General features: G+C 33.9%; 1 protein-coding gene across 1 annotated transcript in view; it reads left to right on the forward strand.

Moving 5' to 3' along the window:
* Window positions 1-4,383: 4,383 nt before the first annotated feature.
* LOC307176132 (serine/threonine-protein kinase TNNI3K) overlaps window positions 4,384-27,071 on the forward strand; it is a gene marked incomplete at its 3' end in the record, with an annotated part of 278,258 nt that continues 255,570 nt past the window's right edge. Inside the window, exons 1-4 of the mRNA XM_079901938.1 lie at window positions 4,384-4,903; window positions 5,512-5,620; window positions 15,753-15,838; window positions 16,934-17,031. Of these exons, the coding sequence (XP_079758064.1) occupies window positions 4,864-4,903; window positions 5,512-5,620; window positions 15,753-15,838; window positions 16,934-17,031 (333 nt within the window). The 5' untranslated portion in view covers window positions 4,384-4,863. The remainder of the gene's footprint in view (window positions 4,904-5,511; window positions 5,621-15,752; window positions 15,839-16,933; window positions 17,032-27,071) is intronic.

Consider the following 27,071-nt stretch of genomic DNA (forward strand, 5'->3'; position numbering starts at 1 on the left):
ACAGTTCCATCCAACATACCATAAATTTAGATATTCCAGTGGAAAAGAGAGGAAATTTGTTTGACAAATAAGAATCTTACAAATTATGCTTGTCTAATGCAAAAATATATTGTTTAGAGAGAAATTAAAGAATGATTTTACTTGAATAGGTATAGACATCTTAGTGCTCAATTTTTCTTTTAGATAACTTTGTTTCAATATGAGTAATTTAATGTTTATTAAAAGAAGGAAAAAACCTAAATATATACCAATTAGTAATTCTGGTTTACTGTGTTTAAAGCAATGATTCTTTTAATTGCTTGTCAACCAGATGCAACACATCAAAAATTTAAACTTTCCTAAAGCTTGGGCACATCTTAACAAGAACTCATATACAATGGAAGAATGATCTAGCTTTTAGGTGTAAATGAATTCACCATCCTAAATGTGCTAAAAATTATTTTAAGTGTATCAGTTTGATTTCTTGGGATACATGTTCTTTATAATTTCTCTGTTAGAATCATAAAGGTAGGAGAAGTGTCAAGGTCAAATTTGTATTTTTCATCTTAAAAGCATCCTTTTAAATATTTATGAAGAGACTAGTATAAAATATAAATAGCAGATGCACAAGTGTAGATTGGGATAAATAAATCATATAACCGAAAATAAAGGAATTCAAAAAGAATGTAAATAGGCTTATTGAAGGAGTATTAGAACATATCTATGTATATGCTGAAGTGTTCTGATAAATCAGTTGAAAAGATAAAGGCATTAACATTAGATTTAGGCAACTCAGTAGAACAGGAAGGTTGGTCAAAAAGGAATAGCTGAAGAAATAAGGTATTTACTAAATCTACCCTGACATTCTGACTGAAAAAAAAAAAAAACAAAAAACACAAGCAAGTGTAAAAGAAAAAGAAGTGCTATTAGTTATGTATTCCTTAGAGAAGGCTTTTCCTTATAAGTTATAAACAAACATTCCTGGAAAAACTCAAATGGTCTTGTTAAAGAATTACTGTTTTTTGGTCTTATTTATTTATTGTTTTATATTTTCCTTAATTAAAAAAAATTAATAAACCTTTTTGTTAAAACAGTTTTAGATTTACAGAAAAACGGAGCAGAAAGCACAGTTTCCATATTCCTTCCCTTCCCCCCTCCTGGCCCTCCACAGTTTCCCCTATTATTAACATCTTAAGTTGGTTTGGTACATTTGTTACCATTGATGAGCCAATATTAATACATTATTATTAGCTAAAGTCCATAGGTTACATTAGTGTTTTACAGTTCTGTGGTTTCTTCCAAGTGTATAATGGCATATATCCACCCTTAGAATATCATACAGGAGAATTTCATGACCCTGAAGATTTCCTGTGCTCCACGTATTGCTCCCTCCCGTTCTCCCTGCTCGCCTGGCAACCATTCATCTTTTTACTGTCTCCAAAGTTTTGCCTTTCCCAAAATATCGTATAGTTAGAACCATATAGTATACAGCCTTATCTGACTGGCTCTTTCAATTAGCAATATTTGTTTAAGGTTCTTCCATGATTTTTCTCGGCTTGGTACCTCCTTTCTTTTATTGCTGAATAAACTTCCACTGTATGAATGTACATGCACATTCATTTATCTATTCACCTGTGAAAAGGCATCTTGGTTGCTTCCACTTTTGTGATTCAGCTTTACCATATGACACTATATATGCACAGCCAAATCATCTATTGCCTCACTGATTACCATAGGATAGAACCCACTGAGAATGTGAAGCAATCTTATTTTTCTCTTTATTTCAGTTTTCTCTCCTCTTTTCTCTTACGTGGAATTCAAAGGCTCAAAAACCTTCCAGTGAGTATGCATCTCACTTTAAGCCATTTTAAAATAGTGCTCCTGGAAGTAAGCTACAAGTAGTATCTACGTTAGAATCACTAGGGGTGCCTGTTAAAATTCATATTCTAGGCCCTACTCCTGATCTACTGAATCAGAATTTCTGGGTATGGAGCCCCGGTTTCTATTTTTTTTACAAAGCTCCTCAGATAGTGTCTACTCTCACTAAAGTTTGAGAAGGTGACCATTTTTGTAATTAGGTTGTGTTTTTTTTTTTTTAATTAATTTATTTATTTATTACCTTTGTCTGTGTTGGGTCTTAGTTGCTGTGCCTGGGCTTTCTCCAGTTGCAGCGAGCGGGGGCCACTCCTTGTTGCGGTGCACGGGCTTCTCACTGTGGTGGCCTCTCCCGTTGTGGTGCATGGGCCTACTTGCCCCGCGTCATGTGGGATCTTCCCGGACCAGGACTCGAACCCGTGTCCCCTGCATTGGCAGGCGGATTCTTAACCACTGCGCCACCAGGGAAGCCCCTAGGTTGTGTTTTTGATAATATATGACATTCTGCACTTCTGGAAATCTCACAACTGGTAGAGTAGAGTTCAATTTAGAGCATGTTATCAACTCAAGGTAAAAAGAATTTTTACAGAATTTTTTACAGAGAAGCGGAGAAAATATTTTCTGCTTCCATGTGGATGCCCTCCAGGATTCTTTAGGAAAGAAAAGCAGAATTGTTATCCTGGATCATTTACTTATTCCAGCCTTTTCTTCACAGCCCTGAAGGCACCTCCATTGCCCTCAATCCATGACCTAGACTCACAGTCATAAAAGGGCTAATAGATAGTGTTCCTTTGGAAGTAGGAAATTCAATAACATTTAATATGTTAGGTATTGAGATTATCATTTTCACCATTCTTTAGCAAAATTTATTGCCTCAGGGTGTAGAAAAATTCAATTGAGTTGCTGATTGGATTTCCAAACTCAGCAAAAATTGTAGCTTTGAAAGTCTAAGCTTTCATTTGTAAGAGCCAGCCTTTCTGAGAGGATAAAAATATTTTCAAAAATTAAAAGGAAAAGTTCTAAAAATCAGTGCATTAAACTTATGTACCAAAGAGGAAATTGGAAAGACAACGTAAGATGATATAAGAACTAGCTTTTCTTTCATCGGTAGAGGCAACACACAAACACACACACACAAACACACACACACACACACACACACAGGTATAAGATTGGAAGTAGTGGAGAGAGAAATAAGAAAGAAAATCGGGAAAAATAGACAGATTTAGATGTCCTGAAGAAGGTCAAGAGCCCTGGCTCCCATCCCTGTCCCTCTGGATTCAAGGTATGAAAGCCATGGAAATCTGAGAGAAGGACACTTGTGCATTACTTCCCAAGGTGTAGCCCTGGGAGATTGCAAGCCTCTTAAAGAAGACTATCCAGTTTGGTCTTTAGGACTGTACTGAATGCTTGGTCTCCAGTACCAAGCATTTTAGGAAGTCAGGTGCATAGGCTAATGGGCCTGAGGGCAGCATGTCTGGGGAAAGCAAAGACTTTCTGACCTGAAGGGATGGGGGTCACACAAGTGCTGAGAGAAAGCTGGTGTAACTGAAGATGTCTGGCCTTCAAACAAGGAAAATGCAGAGTGCATGGATCAAGTAACCAAAGGCCACCACAGTGTAACAGACATCAACGGCCATGGCAGCATATACTGAGGAGGGGGGATAAGGAAAGTTATATCCAGGGGAGGACAGAGATGTCCATAACCCCAGATACCTGCTTCTCCAACTGTATCTGATCAGTATGAAGACCCTCCATCTGGAACTTAAATTACCTTTGCTGAGAAAAAGTAGTGAGGAATAATAAATTTGTCTAAGCATTTGCTTCAAAAGGAAACAGTTGTTTGAACATTCAACTATAATAAATATAAAATTCATACCTATTACGTTGAAACTATAGCCTCTGGAGATGAATTTCAAGATTGAAATGTATATATTCTAGGTATAATTACATTATCCAAAAGAAATATATAGTTAAAAATTAGATAACTTTTCTTTCTGGGTTTTCCATTTATTCTCCATCTTACCCTGAGTTCATTTATATCAATAGAAATATGCATGTACAAAGAGAAATGCCCTCATGAAGTAAATGGAAGGTGAATTAAAGAGGAATTATGGGAGACATCAATAATAATATCTAACTTGGACTTTAGAATCATATAGACTCAGAATTGATTCCAGATTCCTCCACCTGCTAGCAAATATGGATTTTTCTCATCTATAACATGAGAATAATATATACCTTGCAGGATTGTATGAGGTGTAAATGACAAAATGTATGTAAAGCATTTAGACTAGTGTCTGGCACACTGTAAGCATTCCATCTTATTATTTGTGATATTATTCTTGTTATTTTATGAATTGCTATTTGTAGAACTCTGTCATATTCTTAACTATGACTCTTATGGTCAATATAATCAACAAGTGGTGTAAATTAATCATGGTCTATGTTGGGAATTTCTTCCTACAAAAATAATTTTACAGCTCTACTCTAGGCCAAATTTATATTCATTTCTATTAGTAGCATGCCATAAGATGTGGGTTTCCATTATATATATACTATAGAGACAAGTTCTATCACCAGTCACTCTTTTCCAATTGTCTTTACTTTGTCTCAGGAGAAAATGATCCTGAAAGAAGATCTAGGTAGTTTTAATGGCTCTTTGTGAACCTCAGATGTAACTGAATCATTTTCTAGATTAAAGAAATGCCCATCAAGGTATATATGGGTGGATAGCCAATTGATGAAGGCAAATAATCTTATGGAAGCATTTACTATTTATCTTTGATACAGCTCTTTTAAACAGACTGATTAATTCCCTTTATGATTTCACCCTTGAAAGCACAAACTATTTTGTTCTTTGTCACTGTTGTATGACATTCCATTTGGCGGTCAGCTTATTTTTAGCCAGACTATCAAAGTATTTTTCAACTGGACTGCCACTTCACTTGAACTTGGAATCTTGTAACCTGAGGAACTGCACTTGGGAAAAGAAGAATCTTCTAACAAATGGGAAATTATAAATCCAGACCAACCCAAACTTGTACTGGTAATTATTCTTATATCTTTAAATACAATATAGTGCAATAGTTGTTATATATAGTTAACATTTCACTGGAATATCTGCTAATTTTTACAAGAGTATAAGATAACATATTATATGAAAGTGTTAAGAAGATTATCTGAACTCAAATTATTTTTCTCTGAAAGATCTTTAGAGAAAAACAGAAAATTTCTTATAATTTTCTGTTTCTACTAGTTCCTAGGTATAATGTTACAGAAAAATTTTTGGAATACTGTTGAATATGGGGATTTTAGGATTACATCTTAAGTATCTAGTATTTAAAACCTAAAAATTCTTGTCTGGCAACTAGAGATTGCTATAATTATAATGCAATAAAATCAAATGAAATAAGTCAAATATATTCTTCTATGTAAATATATTATCCAATATCAAATGGGTTCTTAATTACTACGATTCAATATGATTGCATTTTAAATATAAACATCTGCATTTTAAACTCACAATCAGTAATTTAAATTAAGTATTGTATAATTCAGAGTAAAAAACAGAGTTTTAATCACTTGTATGTTATGATCTGTGTCTACATTTTGCAAAAGAGCTATGAGTCAATCCCTTTTGTTTTTCCTTACTAGATGAATGGAAGAAGAAAGTCAGTGAATCTTACGTTATTGTAATAGAAAGATTAGAAGATGACCTGCGGATCAAAGAAAAAGAACTTACAGAACTAAGGCATATATTTGGGTAAAGTTGTCAGTTATTATTTCTCTGTATAAGTGTTTTCATTGTTGATCTAGTTTTTAGCTGTATCTGTGTTTAAAAACACAACCCATATAACCTCCTATGTTAACCTTAGAATATAAGGTTATCTCTTCCTGCCCATTCATATAGCCCCTAAAATGCAAATATCTTATCTCCTTAAAATATGCCTTGCCTGTTCCCATCACTAAAGTTTAAAGAGAAAGGAACCTAAAGGCTAGCCTTTGAATACAAACTGTTGCTGATCTGAATAATCTTCTCTAGAATTAGATCATTCTTGTGAGCCATGCCAGCAACAAACAGTAAGACTTCTCTTCCCAAATGGTGGTAGAATATTGGCCACATTTTTCTTTTTGGACTACTAGAGAACTCCAATTTTAACAAACCCTTTGGTCTCTTGACATTGAAACGCTGTCTGTTAATGAAACTGTGTATCATTCTTCCCCTGAACAATCATATACCAATGTGTAATATTGGCTTCAGGCTTTCAGTGGGTTTTGTTCCATGATAACAAGATAAAAATAATCTGGCATATTGTCACAACCTTGTAAGACACAAAATATTCAGAAAAGAAGGGCAGAGCCCTTATATACACAAGCAACCTTTTGGAGAAATTGAATCTTGGCATTGAGAAACAATGTATTTTGGAGAGTCAATTTAAGTTAGCTGCCTGACTGAGGAAAAGTTCCACAAAAGCCAATTAGCCATGTTCACTTACAGCTGTGTTATTCATGTAACCCACTAATGACAAAGGATTCTAACCATTTTACTCGGAAAATAAGTGTAAAGCAATGACCAAATGACATACTTTTCAAAAGAAATTTCAGATATTGTAAACATACAAAGCTCACATAACTGGCAAATAAAATTACCCATGTATAATATAGTTTATATAAAATTTGTCAGTGGGTTAATAAGGCCTTCATAAGTATTCAATTTATGGTTTGGGAAGTAGTTAATTTTCCATGTTATTTAGCCCAAAATGATTAACTCAGCTTTGACACTCATGATGAGATACACTGGGATGACTTTTGCAAGTATTATCATATGCTCACTTATGGGAAAATATTTGAAAGCCCTGTAGAGATGTGACTGGCACTTTGGTATAATAGATTTATACACACATATTAATTTTGTTGGAAAAGAGCTATAAATGTAGAACTTAATCATAAACCCTCTAGCTCTTATTGACAGATAAATATGCTGAATGAAATGTGATCAAATTGGAGATTTTCCTCAACTTTATAAAGTTAAAATCTCATTTATTTGTTGTTATTTTTTAAATTTGGGAACTATTATGCAAATATGTCAAGACTAATTTAAACAGACATATCCTTTTAAGGATTAAGCTTGAAATGTACTTTTTTCTCTTACCACATCAACAACAAGCAGCTGTTTCTGCAGGTCCTACGGTAGCTGGATTTATTGTACCAGCTATATTCAAGGTGTTATTCCAGACACATCAAATATAAACCATTATTTAATCTACACCATGACCCTGTGTGATAGATAATATTACTTCTGGTGGATAATAAAGTAAGGAGCAGAGACGTTGGATTTGTCAAAGTCATATGGTCAGTAAGCACTGGAACTGGGATTTGTAGCAAGGTCTCCCCAGCTTCCTACTACACGCTGATTCTTGCTCCCAGAGTTTCACAATCTGGTTGAAGGGAAAGGCATATATAAATAACTCACAGAAGACAGCCTATGACAAGTGCTAAGTAGAAGAAAAAACAAGATGGCTTTCAAATACAAAAAAAGAAGGTTTGTTGTCTTGATTTATTCATTGGTTTTGTAAAGCATTCCAGATAAAAGGCATAGTTGAGGAAAGATATATAGGCAAGAATGGATGAGTACCATGGAAAGTCTACTGGTAGCAAGAAAACTTAATGTCTTGACCATTTTACCTAAGCTGAGTCAGAAAGCTGTGTCAGTCAGCATAAGGATTTTGCAACCATAGTTTTAAATCCAGTTTCTTCTATTTACAAGAAATGTATCTTTGGGTATATTACTTAATCTCCTTGAGGCTTATTTTCATCTGTAAAATGAAGTTAATAATAACGACCTTACAGGACATTTGAAAAATGATGTCAAATGCTGAGTACAGAGACTAACGCACAGTAAGCATTGAATAACTGGAGGTTTCTATTATCATGATTGATTGGGTAAATAAGGGCAGTCTGAAAGACTGAAGACTTTATTACCAAGTGAGAGTAACAAATAGTTTATTCAAAGTTAAGAAGTGAGAAAATTAGGATAAAGTGTTTTTATATCAAGAGGATGTTTTCAAAAATAAAAATGTAAAATGTTAGAACAATTCAAAATGGTGCCAAAATCTGAAGTATAACTTTTAAAGATTGTAATCAAGAGGTATTTGAAGAATTTTCAGACTAGAGTATTAGAAGGCTCATCAAAATGGATGTCAATTCCCTGAGAATAATGGTAGGGCATTTTGAGGAGAGGAAGACTGGTAGCCTGGTGCTGAAGCCATTAAAGAACCTACAGAAATGTCCCATTAGCCAGAAGTGATAATAATGAGGCTGAGGAGAGGATTACCCACAGCCTAGAATCATGTTTCTCCAAGGGCTAAGGACCTCCCGCAGTAAAATAGCCAGCAGTTCTTGCAAAAATTTTAGAATCCATGATTCTACCCCATATCAAATGAATTAGAATCTCTGGGGATGATTTCCAGAGACCTGAATTTTTAACAAGCTCCCCAGGTAATACTTTTGCATGCTAAAAATGATACTTCAGCTAAAGTTTGAAAACTACACTTCTAGAAAGATACCTAAGTTGCACTGAGAACTCTGTCTGTGGTGATGTGGGTGAAGGGATGAGGAATATGAAAACAGAAAGCAGGCAACTAGTATGGTCTGCAGAGAGTCAAGGGAGCAAACAAACAACCAACCAGAACCAGAGCACTCTGCTTTGTCTGCTTCCATCAAGGCAGATAGCATCATAGGGAAAGAAAGTCGATCCTGCCTAGGGCAGAGTTCTCAGGATTTTCTTTTCTCTAGAATAATATGATGGATGACAAGGAAAGAAAAGAATGGAATATTGAGAATATAAATTGTCTTACTCATTGGCTTACACACCAAAATTTTCAGAGTAGTTGGGAAGTTTAAACATTATATTGTATGAGATCACATTTAATCGAGTATCTAGGACATTTTAGGTGTTAAATCTTAGAATATTTCTTTCTCATCTTTATTCATGATTTATGTGATGTAAGAAATACTTTTGTGATGGACAACTGTGTAATGCTGCTTGACATCAGGCTTCCTCTAAACATATAGATAGAAGGAAAACTATAAGGTGCCTAAAAAGGAGTATTTAATACTAGAGTCATAGATCACTAGTGTAAACATAGATTTGCCTGTGGTTTTTCTTTTTGCAGCTTTTTTGGTTGTTTTCACTTATTGACAAGTTTCTTTATAGCATTCATGGTAGATACTAATTCCACTCATTAAAAGAGATTTTCTGCATCGTAAAGCAAAACTTATGTCACCTCAAATACACAACCTCCTGGAATAGCTTTCACCCACAATATAGTACAGAGCTATATAAGTTCTAAACTTAAAAAAGACAAACAGAACTAAACCATTATCTTGCTTATGCCAATTTATAGCAGCTTTGAAAAAAGAGCTTGCTAATGGAAATTGAATGTTCCTTCATCTTCCACGATAAAGTTGAATTCATTCATAATTTTGAACATTTGTTGAGATAATAGAGGAGAGACTGGAACAAATGAGGAAATAGAGAAGGCAGAAGAAGGAAAGACAGAAGTGGTACACTGGAGTATATTGTGTGGTTATTTCCTCCTCTTTGCTCTCTCTGATCTTTACATTTATCAATATAATAGCACTTACTACCTGGTGCTGTCTTTATTCATTTTACAGGTCTGTCTAACCACTAGTATACATGTTCACTAAAGGCAGCTTCTTTGTCTACTTAGCTTTATTTATATTTGTATGTATTTGTAATAGCTATTTGTATAGCACTTGAAAGAAAAACAAATTAACAACTTAGCACCTACCATATGCCAGGCATGCTTCTAGGTATTTTAATATGCATTAGCTCATGTAATCGTAAATGTATATATGTAAGGTGCTTTGAGCTCGGTGACTGGTACATGGTAAACACTCAAAAATGTTAGTTAAAAACTAATCGTCATTGTTTATGTTCACATCCTTCTGGAGTAGGTATTGAGCTTGCCATTTTATACCTGAAGAAAATAAGACTAATCAAAGTAAACTGGCTTGAGCCAGGTTACACAACTTGTACAGTTGTGCAGGGATTCCACCCATCTGTACTTCACTTCAAAATGTATGATCTTCATGATCTTAGTTCTCAAACTAGGAAGGGGAAAGAACTATGGATAAGAATTATCTTTGAAAACTTTTCACCTACCCTGTGCCACTCTACAAGTTTGCTATGTCCTGTATACTAGAACTGTCCCTGCATGTGGGAGTGGAAGAATATATTTTACACTCCCACTCCCACACCTTGGTGATACACGGGCCCTTACATGAACTTTGAAAACCACTTACATGATGGGTCTCCACATGCAACTTTTAAAAGGCTTCCAATTAAATTATTTTGTTTCAATGTTTTTAAATCTTTAGAAATTTTAGAACTATGTTTTTCTGATTTCATTGTCAAGCCTACTTTTAATCTGCTTAATCTGTAATATGTCTATGAAGAGATTCCAAAGAAGTTATAATTTTTCAGTGCTATGACTTTTCAACATAATCAGAAAAACCCTATTTTTTCTCATTTTTAATCTCATTTTGGCATTGAGTAGATATACCTTGGTCAATAATGCTAATATCTCACTTTGAAATTGATTAGGTTTAATAAATAAAAGTAGTCAAGAGGATGCTCTGTTCCATGGGAAAGCACTTGCACTATTTAGAAGAACTGAAAAAGAAAAAAAACGAAGGAAGTTTTCTGAGATGTACTTTCCTGCTTATTTTCTCCCTGAAAAGTTCCTCTGGGCCCAGCTGCAGTCCACCATACTTATGATCCAAATGAAATATCTTCCAAAAACCTACTTTTTCAGAACTATAACCAATTATGAAAATTAGCTATTATAAAATGAATAGCTCCAGAAACATCACAGACTGACCTTACCAAAGGAGAGTAAAATTCTCTATCAAGGTGCTAAGTAGAGTATTGAGGAAGTAAATTCCATCTTAAAAAAAATAAAATTGAGTGAAAGGATTATTTGGTATGTTTGATAAGTGCATTGTGTTAATTAGCAATGAAACAGAAAACAACAACGAAAAGACCTCAAACCAAAAAGCAGAGACTTCACATTGTCCCAAGACTGTCTACCTCTCTATTTCTTTTCTTGCTTGTCTAGGTAAAACTAGCTAAGTAATAGTTTTACAGGAATATCTTGTAAAAAACCTTGAAGCAGCCTGATATCAAACACTGTTTCTGTCCCTGTCTCTGTCTCTTTCTCTCTAGTTTAGTACATCACTCGCTCTCACTATCTCTCCCCCTTTTATCCTCCCGCTATTCTTCCCTCCTATTCCATACTGCCTCCATCTTCCCTTTCACTTTCCTATCCCCCTTCTCAAATGCAAAGCAAAACAATAAAAAAGTTAAAATAATATCAATGCTTTAGAAATAAAAGTTATTATAGCAGCTAGTATTTATAAAAGTCTTAAAAGATCTAACCCATTTAAACCTCACAATAACCCTATGAGATAATAATTATTATTGTACCAGTTTTATCATCCTTAATTATTCTTACCCTGCCACTGTAGCTCAATAATTGTTTATTGTATGAATGAAAGAATGAATATGCTTCATATTGTCAGTTTGCAGATTTGATCTGGAAGATATTGGACAAATATGTTTCTGGATGTTTCTTGGGGATATATCTTGGGAACAGATCTTATTGTTGATTCTTCTGTTTTTATTGTTTGGGGGAAAATCAGCAGCAGCCATCAAGAACTGCACAAGAAGTTACAACCAGCCATTTGAAACCTAAATTATCAATTTTGGAAACTAGATGATCCATAACAAATTTTTACCTTCTTTCTACTTCTTGGCCTTTACCTACATTTCAGCCAATGAATTAATTTAAGAAATTTTTCTACCTATCTGAATATTTTGGCTTTGGCCAAGTGTTCAAATGTTACATTTTAATAAGTTTCCATTTGTGAACATGTCAGATATCCTCTTGAAAGGATGAGGTCATGAGAAGTTTAATTGGATCACAAAACTGCGTACTTTTCTGGATAAAAGGTAAAGGCTAAGAAAAGAGTTCATTATGCTACAAGAAAGAAAGTAACCTTTGTGCCCAAAACTACCATTTTTAATGATGAAGGACAGAATTTACTATTAGAAATATATTCATATAGTGACTTCATTTTAATTAGGAACTTCATTCATGCACCAGCAAGCACTGTGAACTCATTAGGATATGTTAAGTTACAGTATGGCATGGCAGGTGATAAAAAATGTAAGGGAAAATTAAAAAATAAATTGAGCTTAGGATATTAGAATACATAAGTGATGCTCAACTGGCAGTCAATTTGACACATACAGTTCCTTTAGAAGAGGCAAAAGAAGGGAAAATATCTCCCCTAGGAATGATTGCTTTAAAATCTCGAATATTTTAATTGCATGTATCAAACATTTGACAGGAACATTTGACTACAAGTTAACAGGAAGTGAGAATTAGGATTCAAGTATAGCCCCAAAGTAACTCTCATTAAAAAAAAATTACATTCCAGTTATTAAAGTTAAGATAAAAATGTTACTATTAAAATTGTGCTTAACTGACAAACACTGTGGGAGTCTATTCTCTGTTTATTCATTTTGTTGGCATTAATAGAAGTTGCATGAGTTCAGGGAAAATAGAATTCAAGAGGAAAATAAAAGTAAGAGACTACAGCTCAGTTTTGACAAGGAGCTATTTAGGACTGTATACTGATTTACTTATGAATGGTCAAATCTAGCGTAAGATTCAGTAAGTTAAAGAATGATTGTTGAATAAAAAGTCTCTAATATAATTCATACTTTCAGTCTTATTTATGTAAACAATATACATTCATTTAGTGTTTTTTTTTTTAATAAAGCAATAGACTTTATCACCTTATTTTTTCTGTTTATTCAGTGTTTACTTTCTTTGCAAAGCTGCTTGGAGCATTAGAGATCAGGACTAATGCTAAGGTCAACTGCAGGATTCTCTCTATTGTGCGTGTTCCCAAGACTGATGCACTTAAATGATCCAGGAATTAGTGAACAGTTCCTATCAAGTAGACTGTTGAAAACAACCTGAAATGAGCATTAAGAACAGAGGTGGAGCACACAGTTGGGTGTTCAGTAGGTGTCGTGCCAGACTGATTGAATATACCATCAAAGTTAGAACTTGGAAAAAGAAAGCAATTGAGTCTACCTTCGCCATAAAATGATTTTCAGCACAACCATTTTTTCCTTTGGATTTTGTTGTTCTTTTAATATCTCCAGTGTTGAAAATGCCTTCCCCATAGTAATGATGCTGCTGGACTTGTATTACAAAACTGTGATTCTAGTAGTTGCTCTGAATCACTGATAGGTATTAGATGTCACAACAGTCAACTTGGTCAAAATAGGGAAATTTTACAGGTTGTGAAATATGAGAGGTCAAAGAAGTTCAAACTTGGTTTGAAAATTGTGCTAAAGTTCTCTCAAGACTTAGACTACAAAAGGAGAGTTGTACATTCACAGTAAACTTGCTAAAAATAGTAATGATAACATATCATGTACCAAGTACTATAGTAAGCACTTAATTCCATTTTTCTTCACAACACAATGTCATGTGAATCATTTTAATAATTTTATAACTGAAGAAAGTGAGACTTGAGGAGGTTAAATAACTTGCCCAAATTGGAGAAAAAGAGAAAAAAAAAAGCACTACTTAAAGACAGGAACAGGATACGATTTCAGTCCTGGTGTGAATACAAGGCCCAAGATTTAAGTACCTACACTGCTGAAATGATTTTTTCCACTTTTAAAACATCATTGCTGTATAATATTAGAGATACACATTGAAAAACTAATTTTTCTCAAGGGTTTATTGCTACAGAGGCGCTCTCAAGCTTTATCTTCTTTCAGTATTTGCCATTCAGTTTGTTATAGTTAGCTCAAAAGAAAGTGTCAATACTTCCTTCTCCCTTTTTCTCTTAGGCTGAAGGTTGTATAGTTCTTTACATTTAACAGAAGGCTTCCCTCTCCTGCCCCACTCCAATACTTTGTTTTCTGTCTTCTGTTCTTATTGTGTATTTCATTTGCTAGATAATGGAAGGACCAAGGAAGGAAAGCCAAAGCAGCTCAGAGCTTCTGAATCACTGTCAATCAACATCTTCAACTGCTAGCTACAGTTTTATTTTCCTTTTTATTTATGGACACTAATTTCCTATAAACTTTAAGAGAGAAATCCAGTCTACCTAGCTTTAAAAGCAGAGTTCAGCTCTTCAGAAAACCTGTACTATTTGCAATCATAACCACGGAGAACTATGAATGCATTTCCAAGTTGGGCTGCTGAGTGTACTTTATTTAGTAGTACCTATTAGTTGAATTTCTCCAAGACATCTATAATACACCTGGCTTTGAGAATTCAGATGTCTGGCTCAGGCAAAGGCCACATATTTCCAAGAACCATATTATTTTGTAAAGTTTCTGTTCATACCATGAAATAGCTATACCATTTACAATTAGGCTCCTTTGGTAGACATTTTAAATAGTGGTATTTTCATCAGATTTTTTTGTTTGTTTGCATTGTTCATTCAGCTGGGGAAGGTGCAGATAGAAGTGAGTTAAATTCTTAACTATTTTTCATGAAATCCTGGGCTCCTTGCTATATTATATTAGCAACATTTGTAAAAATGACTTGGTGTTCATTGTACTTCAACGTGTGACATTCCAAAGCAAGTTGAGGTATATTTCTCAATGTGAGTAACTATGTCTGTGGACTTTGCTACTGGGAAGTTGAATATGGAAAGCAAGAAAGTGAAGAGGGTGAGAAAGTTCTGCAATATTTCCATGTCTATGAAAACAAACCACTGGACTTGCCATTTCTAATTAAAGCATTTCACTGAAATCCTTCAAAATCCCTGGAATTAGAGGCTTCTCTTTTTAGCAGCAGCCTGGAGAATAGCACCTTTTCTTTTTCTGTTTTAAAATTTCAGTAGCTTTTGAAGTTCTTAACTAGGTGCCTTGATGATAATGTTCTGAATTTATAGTACCTTTCAAGTGTAAGTACTTTACAAATGATATGGAAGGCTCATTCACCAAAGACTTTGCTATCTCACTAAAGCTGCTGGAGATTTAAATAGGTAGGAGGCAGCTTGAAATTAACCTGGGAGGCCAAAGATATGATCTCATTTCTACTGAAAAATGTCCTGGCAGTACCAGTGACCTCAAGAGGTCGAGAATTTTAGCTTTACATTTTTTTCAAAGGCTACCTATGGTTCTCTAGGGCCCTCCTGGTGCAATGGTCTTTGTTCAAAGGCAAGGATTTCATTAATTGAATCACTAGCACTACTTCTCTTCCCACCTGGGACTGTATCATAGTACCTTATCAGAGTTTAGACCTTCTTTATCTGTGAAATCTGACCCAGTCAGAGTATAAGGAAACTTTGCTTCAGGCAGAATTTGTAATACATTGGGACTGTATTCCTTTCTCCAGTCTCTTATCAAATGATACCTTTTTTTTTTTTCTTTTTGGAGAGAATTTCTTGAATTTCTCCCTAAATATTATATAAGGTTTTGATTGTGAGAGAAATGGGTTTATTTTCAAATACCTGTGTTTTCTACTTATACACAAATTTTAATTCATTAAGGTGTCCTGAAAAGTTCAAATTATATGTAGAACATAGAACTTGTATGATAGTCTTTAATTTAAACTTGGTCTCTCAAACTTTTAATATTATTTTCTCATGATTTTAGTTATTATTCATCTAGAGGTATACTCAAAATTCTTTTCTCTAGGTACAAAAGAATCCTAGAAAAGATATATTTCTGAATTTGTAGTAACAGGATTCCCTATTATAATTTTTCAAATGAAAAATGATAAACTAAAAGCTGAAATTTGTAATCATCTGTAAAATATTTTTTTCAGTTCTGATGATGCCTTCAGTAAAGTCAATTTAAATTACCGCACAGAAAATGGTCTGTCTCTACTTCATTTATGTTGCATTTGTGGAGGTGAGTGCTTGGAACTCAATACTTTATAAGCTGGCTATATGTTTATATGGTCAGTGATTTGAACTGATTAATAGTCTGCAAGAGAATTCTATTCATACCCGATTTCCTCTTTTGCTTTGCCCCTAGAACCCTGATAACCTTTAGCTGAAGAAGTAACTAACTACCAGGCAGATATTACAATTGATTTAGCTCTGAATTTAAGTTTTATTGCGCTCCTACCTTGAATCAAATTTGCTTGGGGGAAAAAAAAAGTATGTTTCAGTATCGGGCATGGCAGTCATGGATAAGGTTAAATTGAGAAGCACTTAAAGCATTTCCCAAAATATCATCAAGCAATTGCTTCACAGTCTGTAGTAAGATATGTGGAAGGTAATAAATGCCAAAGATAAAATCCCGAAGTGAAGACTGATCAAAGTGAAGACTAAGAGTTTAATTCCGCTCATATCTTGTTATGTTTGGTTCATTAATATATCCCAAGCACCTAGGATGGTGCCTGGCTTATAGTAGGTACTCAGTAAACTTACTGAATTAGTGAATGAATAGTTTTTTGTTAATCCAAACTAGTGTCCTTTGAACTCAGTTTTTAAAAGAACACTAATATATAGTATTGATACTAAACATATCCCTTAACCACTCCTCCCAAACAGACCCTACTTAACAGATCTTCTTCCCAAATTTAAACACGCCTTCCCAACCTTAGGCATTTTCTCCAGATTTCTCTGATCTAAATAATCTCCATTGCTAATGATGTTCTGATGAATCCTGCACAGCTAGATTTCTATCTAAGCTTTTTCACAAATAGTTTACTAGGGTGAATTTTTTCATGTTTTTATGGTTTAAAACATGATGAGGAGAGCACCAAATAAAAAATGTAACACAAATGCATTAAAATATACAGCACTGATACAAAGTTTTATAAATGTAGAAATGTTCACTACTAAGGCTGTCAATTAACAGAAAACTTTACAAATGGCCTCCAGAACAGCAGTCTGACATTTTCATACATCAGTGTGATATTTATCATTAAGTTAAAGAGAGATTTTTAAGTCACTTAGTCTATCCCCACAATTTAACTTTTTTCATTTTTTCTCTAAGGCAACAAGTCACATATTAGAACCCTTATGTTAAAAGGTCTCCGCCCATCTCGACTGACAAGAAATGGATTTACAGCCTTGCATTTGGCAGTTTACAAGGTACAAAAGTTTTGTATTAGAACCAAAGATGATGTGTATCTGTAGGCTTTTTTTTTTTTGCAAATTAGTGATCATGGAAAATATGCAGAGTGACCACAGAATTACATTACTGGATAAACTTCTAGCTAACTCTTTGTTGAGCAGATATCATCAAAACACATTCTTTTTTTATTGCTTTCTGTGTTTATCTCATTTAATTTTCACAAGAACCCTGAGAATGAATACTATTATTATCTCCAGGGTTACATGGATAGCTAGTGGTTAGCCAGAATTTAAGACTTGGCAATCTGGTTCTCTTGCCAGAGCTCCTTACAAGGAGACCAAGCTGCCTCTGTGCAGAAGATGAGGCTGCATTTGAGGATGAAAGAAGCACATTGAAGCTGCATTTTTCTGCATGTTTTCCTTAATAAAAATATACCTCTAGGGTTCTCTTTATCATCTTTCTTTTATTTCTCCTACTTTTGCTTCAGTTGTTTTTTTCCTTACATTAATCCTTGGTTCCAACATAATCTCAGTACCTGATCATAAAGTAAATATAGAAGTGGATTGGAAAGGTTGGGATACTTAGTGTTGGGACAGATCCTTGAGATTGTCATAAATATGAATTTATGTAACATATAAATTAAATATAAATGTTCATTTTCTGATTGTAGTAAGTTTCAACTTACTCTGTACTTATTATGAGCTAAATATCACTCTAGGTTTTATATACATTATTTCTTCTGTCATTAAAATAACTTGGTGAGTTTCATATTAGTCCTTATTTTACTGAAAAGAAAACTGAAGATTAAAGTTGGTTATCCAGTAAATGTTAGGATAATGATTAGAATCAAGTACAGTTGAGTCTTACTGTTATATTGCAAAATATTTTGTTCTTTCTCAATGTCATGTGAGTCTGTGACAGGATTTTATTTCAGTTTTGTATGTGCAGGTGTGGTGGTGGCAGAGGCGGGGGCTGGGGACAGCCCTTTGCTTGTATCTGGATCACTTTCACTTTGCAACCCTCCCCCAACCTTTAGAGAGTTTATCACTGTGGTGGAAGAGAGCCATATTTTCCCATGATTCACATTCACATATTCCTGTGATTCACCATGCAAATGCTCTAATGCTCATCCTTTTTCCGGCCCCATCAATGCCTAGTCAATTTGTCCGATTCCTTCTGGGAAAAAGTGTCAGTAAGTGCTAAATTGTCTTTAATACCTACTAATCATCCTACAAAACTTGAATGGAGACTGAGTTCAGGGTGTAGGAAATAGAGTCTGACACCGGCCTTTTTGCTGAATGGCAGGAGGTTAAAGTAAAAGAGCTTCAAGGAATAGGAAGCTGGTGGTGGATAGTCAAGGTGGTATTGTGAAACCATGAATTCTGAATTTGACTGTCTGGGATATTCTCTCTGTATTAGTTCATTTTCCCAAGATTTAGCATGACACAGCCACACAAATGGGTTCTGAATGATCTAAGACTACAATCTTAAGAAAATATAGTTCTTCCACCTCTGTTTATCAAACCTAAATTTCCATTTTTAGAGTTCTCTTTGCTCTAGTTATTCTGTTTTCTTATATTTTACAGAAGGATATATGGACTATAACTTTTTTATAACAAATTTAAACAAATTTAGAATCTTAGGACACAAGGTAGGCAAAGATTCTTAAGAGGCCATAACAGAATGCATGATTACTTATTTCTTAACAAAGATAAAAACAAATTAACTTTACCATTCCACTTTAAACATAGAAACAATATAAAGTAGCCATTCCTACTACTATTGTATTAAATATAGTTCTAATTATACCTTCCCTGAACGACTGCAGTAGGCATCTGATTCATTTTGGGCTGTGATTCTCTTCCCCCATATATTTTAATTCTTATTTTAGTTTTTTTTTTTTTTTTTTTTTCCTGTACGCTTTTTTTTTTTTTTTTTTTTTTTTCTGTACGCGGGTCTCTCACTGTTGTGGCCTCTCCCGCTGCGGAGTACAGGCTCCGGACACACAGGCTCAGCGGCCATAGCTCACAGGCCCAGCCGCTCCGCGGCATGTGGGATCTTCCCAGACCGGCGCACGAACCCGTATCCCCTGCATCGGCAGGCGGACTCTCAACCACTGTGCCACCAGGGAAGCCCAGTATTATTTTAAACAAAATAATTTCCAGACTATTACAAGAAACTCCTATATACACTTTATCCAGATTTATTAATTGTTTATATTTTGTCCCATCTCCATCATCACTCTATTTTTTTTCAGAATCATTTGAAAGTAAAGACAACATTCCCTATAGCTACTAAATACTTTTATCTTTATTTCCTAAGAAAAAGGAAATTAACTTACATATTCACAGTACAATTATCAAAATCAGAAAATGTGACATTGATACTATGTTCTTTATCTAATCTATACCCAAAATGCAAATGTGGTCAGTTATCCCAATACTGTCATTTATAGCTGTTTATTTTTTTGTTGTTTAGCATTCAATCCAGAGTCATATATTTTTAGTTTTCTTGTCTCTGTAGTCTCCTTTAAACTGAAGGAGTTTCTCTGCCTTTCCTTGCCTTTCTTGATCTTAGTATTTTTGATGCATACAGAACAATTACTTTTATACAGTTCTTTGGATTTTTAGAAATATTGCAATTGAACTTTATTGTTAATACTCACAAAATGAATAATGTGATTTTCAAATCGTTTTATTGGCCACATTCAATTACACACCCCCGAATGCTGGGCATGCCTCAGACCTGAGTATTTTTCACAAATGAGGGCATCTCTGCTTTCTAGCAACATCTTGACTTTTTTTTTTTCTTCGGTACGCGGGCCTCTCACTGTTGTGGCCTCTCCCGTTGAAGAGCACAGGCTCCGGACGGGCAGGCTTAGCGGCCATGGCTCACGGGCCCAGCCGCTCCGCGGCATGTGGGATCTTCCCAGACCGGGGCACGAATCCATGTCCCCTGCATCGACAGGCGGACTCTCAACCACTGCGCCACCAGGGAAGCCCTGGTTGGGTTTTTTTAAGGGATCAAATTTATTGAGGTATAATTTATACACAATAAAATTCACAATTTTAAGTGTACAAGTTGATGACTTTTGAAAATATATATATTCATGTACCATCATTGCTATCATGATATAACACTTTTCTATCATACACAAAAGTTCCCTCATACCTTTATGCAATCAATTCCCTCCTCCATGTCACCTGACCTCTGGAAACCACTGATGTCTGTTCTATCCCTATAGTTTTCCCCTTTCTAGAATTTTATATGAATGCAATCTATTCAGTTTGTTTTCTTTTATATATGGTTTCTCCCACTTATCATAATGCTGTTGTTGTGTGTTTAGTAATTCATTTCTTTTATTGGAAAGTTGTATTCCCTTATAAGGATATACCACAGTTTATTTAACTATCCATCTGTTGAAGGATTTGTTGATGGTTGTCTTTACATCTTGACTATTATAAATAAATTTGCTATTAACGTTCTTGTACAAATCTTTGTTTGAACTATGTTTTTATTTCTCTTGGGCAATATCTAGGAGTGAAATTGCTGGGTCATATCATAAGTGCATTTTTAATTTTAATAAGAAAATGCCGAACTCCTTACCAAACTAGCTACATCATTTTCCATCCCATCAGTAATGTATTAGAATTGTAGTTGTTCCACATCTTTGCCAACACTTCATATGGTCAGTATATTTTATCTTAGCCATTCTATTAGGTGTGTATTCGTATCTCATTATGAATATATTGAATTGCCCCAGTGACTAATGGAATTGAATAGATTTTCATTTGCTTGTCACCAAATTTTTTTTGGTATAGTGTCTGTTGAACACTTTTTCCCATTTTTAAATTTGCTTTATTGTTTTCTTGAATTGTAACAGACTTTTATATATTCTGGATACAGATTCTTTGTTGGATATATTTTTTGCAAAAAATTTCTCCCATTCTAGGCTTGCCTTTTCATTTTCTTAACAATGTCATTTAAAGAGAAAAAAGTACTATGCATTATTTTTTAACTGATGACTCTAGTGATTACACTATGGATCCTTAACATATCACAGGTATTTTTGTTAATATTGGCCTTCTTCACTTTAAATGTAAGACCCTTCCAATGATATAGTTCCACTCAATCTTTATTCTTTATACTATTGTTACCGTATACCTTACATCTATACATGTATAATCTCCAATACGTTGTTAGAATTTTTTTGTTAAGCATTAATATCTTTTAAAGAAAGTAAGAGAAGAGAAAATATCTTTGGTTTTCAGCAGATTGGTTATAATAATCCTATGTATGATTTCCTGTGTACAATGCTTTTTGAACATTGAGTTTCTTAAATCTGTAAATTCGTTTTCATCAAATTCAGAAATTTTGACCATTATTTTTTCAAATATGTATGTTAGATTGTTTGATAATCTTCCAAATATTACCAAGTCTCTGTTCATTTTTTTCAATCCCCTTTCTGTTTTCAAAATTTGATTATTTCTGTTTATTTGAATTCAGTTTCAACACCATTTCTCTGCCATCTTCCATCTGATTCTAATCTACTAAGAGTTATTCGTTTCAGATGTATTTTTCAGTTCCAGAATTTCCACTTACTGTTAAAATATAATTTCTTCTCTGCTATGATTACTCATCTGTTCATTTATTTTTCCATATTTTCATTTAAATTCTTGAACCTATCATTAGTGACTACTTTAAGTGCCTTATCTGTTGTTTCTAACATCTGGATTACCTTAGTGTTTGTTCTATTGAATGCTTTTCCTTTTGACTACATGTTACATTTTCTGGTTTCTTTACTTATCAATTTTTATTGCATGTTAGACATTATATATTATTTGTTACAGGAAATCTTCATTATGTCATCTTCCCTTAAAGGTGTTGAATTTTTTTTCTCAGGCAGAAGGCTAGGGCAATCATGGAGTATTGTGGGGACTTACTTTGTATCTTTCCCTTCTCCCAAGATCACAGTTCTTTCTTCATGTTCTTCATTGCCTGAGAATAGTTGTGTCATATATTTTGTTCCACTTTATAGATTTCAGTTGTCAGTAGGGAAAATCCATACAAGTTATCCTGTCATGATCCCATATATTTTTAGATTGCTTCTAAAGTGATCTGCATAAGACACAAATCTACAATGTCAATGTTCATTTAAAACTTTCTATGGTCACCCATTGCCTGTCTAATAAAATTCAAACTCCTAAATTAGATATTCAAGATCCCTTAGTTCACAGTTTTGCTGAATTTACTTTCCAGACTCTTTTTGTGCAGGCTCTGAACTTCCAAACCTAATGGTTTTCAAATTTAATGTGCATGAGAATCATATGGTAACTACAGGCTTAAAATGAATATTTCCCTCTCCATCTCACACCAATCTAATTTGGTACATCTAGGATAGGCTGAGAATATAAATTTTTTATCAAAGAGTCAAGGCAGTTTTGATGCAAGCAGTCTAAGGCTACATGTTGAGGATCACAGTTCAAGTCTTGCAACTCAAATTGTGGCCAGAGAATCAGCTGCATCTGCCTCAAATGAGAGATTTTTAGGAATGAAGAATCTCACTCCCTATTCAACCAGAATTTGCTTTTTTTTTTTTTAATCCCAGAAAGCAGGTTTGCAGGCTAAAGTTTGAAAAGCACTGTTCTAGATTACTGCATTCTTTAGATTAAGCACTTTCATACTTCAGTGTTTTTATTCTTGTTATTTCTTCTGCTTAAATACTTTTAAATTTATTTTCCTGATAGGAAAGTATTATTTATTTAAAACCAAGGTAAACTGAGTCTTCTTGAGCTTTCTTGAACTCTCAGATTTTACTGTACTATCTTTTGGGTTTCAGTTACACATTCACATTCTTTTTTATTACAGCACTTGTAATTATTTGTTTATTTCTATATTTCACATGTTGGACTGTGAAATTCGAATTTGGTAGTGAGTCTTTTTCTTTCTGATTCCTCAGTGTATAGGATCTGTAAAAGATCCTTGATAAATACTCTTGAGAAATTAATGAGTACCCAAACATTAGTACAAATAATACTTGATATTTATTGATATAATAATGTACCTTAATAAATACTGTTAGCTTAAAAGCTACACTATTCATGTTCATATCTCAGTTCTAAGACTTAATAGTGTTCATCTTCAGGCAAGTTACTCTCTCCCACTGTCTCTCTGAAATGGAGCAAATAGAATTACCTATTTCATTGGGTGGTTTACAGTTTTAAAAAGGACAAATCATATGCAGTATGACATGCAGCAAAATACTAACACATAGTAAATACTTAATAAAAGCTAATTATTATTGTTGAACTTCTATTTCAATAAGCATTTAATAGAGACCTAATGTGTCAGCTATTTTACACAGAAAAATAAAAAGAAAAGGACCATGTCCTCTGTATTATTGCATACTGAAGAGATGAGAATACCTAATAATAGATATCAAAGAAATGAAGTCTATACTTAGATCAATGGACTCCAAACATTTTTTATCATATGCCGTATAAAATTAGCACCTCAAAATGTATATAATTGTTCATAAATTATAATCGTGAATAAAAATCACCAGTAAATAGCTCAAGGCAAAGTAAACTCTTTGGCAGACAGTGTTAAAATTTGTGGACATAAATTCATACTTCAAATATCATTTTTGATAATATCAAAATATTTTGACAAATTTATATTCAAAGATAATTAGACTGCCATTAATTTTACCTAGAAATTTAGCTTATACAAAGCTCAGGTAAGTAGAATGAAAAACGCAGCTCTGCCATTTTCCTTTTCTTCTTCTTACATTAATAATATGTATTTGATCTATAGTTTCATCACAGGAATTTTCTGAAGATAATATGCCATTTTTTTAAGGATCAATTCAGTTAAAATAAGATATTAAAATCTATAAATCCACCGAATTTGGCTCACATAGCTATAATGAATCCTCATATACTAAATGCTAAAACTCATATATTAAATGCAGGCAACTCTCATCTTCTCTCTATTTGGAATTCCAAGTATTGATTTCTTATACTTTGAGTACTGTATGTAACACATGACAAACTGATATATGAACTGAGACCACTAGTGTAAATTTTCATGTTAAATATTGGTAAAATTTTATTATCTTTATATATAAATAAACATAAGCAGAATTTCTAGTATTTTCTTCTTGCACTTTAATGAATATTTCCTTACAAGACTCCTGTCATATTTGCATTCCACTTTGGGGCATACTTCTTTAGATGGTATCTAAATTGTACTCCTAAAATGAAACACAAGACTTTGGGGAAAAAATTGAGATTTATATAGTTTCAAAGATTTTAAATAAGAATGTTAATGAGGCTTCCCTGGTGGCACAGTGGTTGAGAGTCCGCCTGCCGATGCAGCGGACACGGGTTTGTGCCCCGGTCCGGGAAGATCCCACATGCCGCAGAGCGGCTAGACCCATGAGCCATGACCTCTGAGCCTGTGCGTCCGGAGCCTGTGCTCCACAATGGGAGAGGCCACAACAGTGAGAGGTCCGTGTACCTCACAAAAAAAAAAAGGAATGTTAATGAACAAAAGTTTATTAGATCATCTAATTTAACCTCACATATACAGACAAACCACTTGATGAAATTTCTTTGTGAATAAAAAGTAGCATTTTGATTAGTCAGATTCTTTTTAGCATTTCACAGGATAAAAGCAGATATTGAATGATCAGTTATTCCATCCTGTAGATGTCTAGCAAGATCTCATTCCAGTCATTTAGAAGAATTATTTTATATATTTATTACAAAGGGGAAGGACAAGGAAGGAGGGAAAAATTTAATTCAAGCCTATTTCTGTCTGGGTCACTAGACCTAGGTTCTTATTGCTACACAGCCATGCCTATCAGAAAACTCTGTTTTCTAGTCCTGGTGATTCATAGCCTGGAAACCACTGTATCTTTTGTCCATATATATATTTTTTTCCATAGCATATGTGTTTGATTGCAAAGTTGAGAGATTTTTTTTAAACTGTCCTAAATCCAGGACCCAAAGCACTTTTGCATACTTAACTTCCAGTTAAATTGCTACTTTTTAACACTGACTTGATCCATACTTTAAGGAACTAGGGAACATTTATACCCACAAATTAGAGCAATCTTTAAGATGGATTTCTTTTTATACTCACATTTCTTCTTAGTAACCAAATACTTCATAATCTCTTTCTAAATGAACATGTTCTCAATGAAAAGATAGTGGGATTATAACTAAAGATGTTAACATATCCTTCAGTTCTTATTTTGGACAGCACTATTTCTTGAAGAGGATTCCCTGACCCCATCCCCCCAGGGCTGGATTACATACCATGTACCCTTAGCACCTTATCGCACTGTAAATAATGCTATATTTCACTTTCTGGTTACTTCTCTTCACCTTCCTCTAGATTAGGGGTCACAATCTCTCATGCTTTCAGGAATGAGGCAGTTAACATAAATAAATGAAGGTGTTAGATAATATAACAAAGTTAAATGGGAACTAATAGACTCAATGTTTTTGAGATACAAAAAGCAGTGGACACTATAGCAAGTTAGAGAATTTATGCCCTATGTGAAGGGAGCAGTCAATATTCAGGTCCAGTTAATCGTTGCCATATAGGAATGTAAGCCCAGTATTGTCCCAAATTTCAGAAAATCAGAAATTATATCAAGTTTCCTGATACTTGTTTGTTGGCCATTAATTCACAAATTTTAGTTTTAAATACATGTACACATATACAGTACAAACCATGTACATCATTTCCCATTGAGGCCTGTTTGTAACCTCTGATAGGAATTATGAGCACTGCTAAGGCAAGGACTGGATCTAAATTGCTTATTATCTTATTTGAGCACTTACAACAATTCCTCGTATATATTCATCAATATATGTGTTACATAAATAAATGAATAAAGTTATAATTCTGTGGTGACTGGGAAAAAGGAAAGTACTTCAAAGGAGGAAGAATTATGTTGACATTGAACAAAATAGTGTCCTATTTTGGTCATTAGAATTGGAAATTAGGAAATTGTCAGATATCTCTGTAAGGGATATTTTAGTGAATTTGTGGGAGTAGAAAGTATGAAAATGGATTGAAAATAAATGGTGTTAGGAAAAAGGAGGCAATGAATATTGATTGCTCCTTCAAAAGGCAATATTGGGCAGTGTCTTGATAAGTGGTGGGATCTTGGAAAGATTTCTACGATAGTGTTTTTGAATCTTTTTTTAAGGTCTTGACTCTTTGGATAAACATAAAAATTCACAGTCTGTTAAAATTTTTTTAATTAAAGAATAAAATATAAGTGAAAGCAAATTAAAGAAATTATAATATTCAATTTGCTTTTTCAAATAGCATGTATTTGCATTCTCCCAAACTTCCAGAGATTCTGATTAGCTCCTCCCTGTTAAATCATATCTATATTATTGAAAGAGAAGACAAACATACTCAAAGGCCAATTGGAAGCAGCCCACAGGAAGAAAGTGATTATGGGAAACTGGAAAAGGGTCAGCAGAGGTGATGAGAAAAAAAAAAAAATAGGGCAAAAGCAAATTTGGAGATATTACCCTAGTAAGAGTACATGTACTCAAATCTAAGAGTGTGTTCCTTCTCTTTTTTCTTTCTTTTTTTCAAAATTTCAAGCAAAGTCAAGTATTTCCACCACACTGAAGTCTTTAATCATTGATATCTTTTGTGAAGATAAATTCAGAATTATTTCAACAAGAGGCATGTAGGTGTGAGCAGTTATTTTTACACTGATTAATGGATCCTTTCATTGGCAATGTCTATGACACATGAAGCAGCTTTAGTCCATTAAATTTTTATACCTGGAACTAAATATATTTCATACTGAAGCCCTGCATAGTTCTTTGTCCTAGAAGAAACCTTAATGTTCTTTGAAGACTACAAAACTGCTTATATTACTTTTATCTTTACAAATACAAACAGGCTATAACAGTTGCTATGTTGGGTTAATTAGGTTTATGAAGAAAAAACTGCTTAGGTAGGCACATTATTAACATATTTATTTATATGTCTTATTTTCACACTCAGAAACGCTGTC

Source organism: Stenella coeruleoalba, assembly GCF_951394435.1.
Source record: "Stenella coeruleoalba genome assembly, chromosome: 1".
Classification (NCBI taxonomy): Eukaryota; Metazoa; Chordata; class Mammalia; order Artiodactyla; family Delphinidae; genus Stenella; species Stenella coeruleoalba.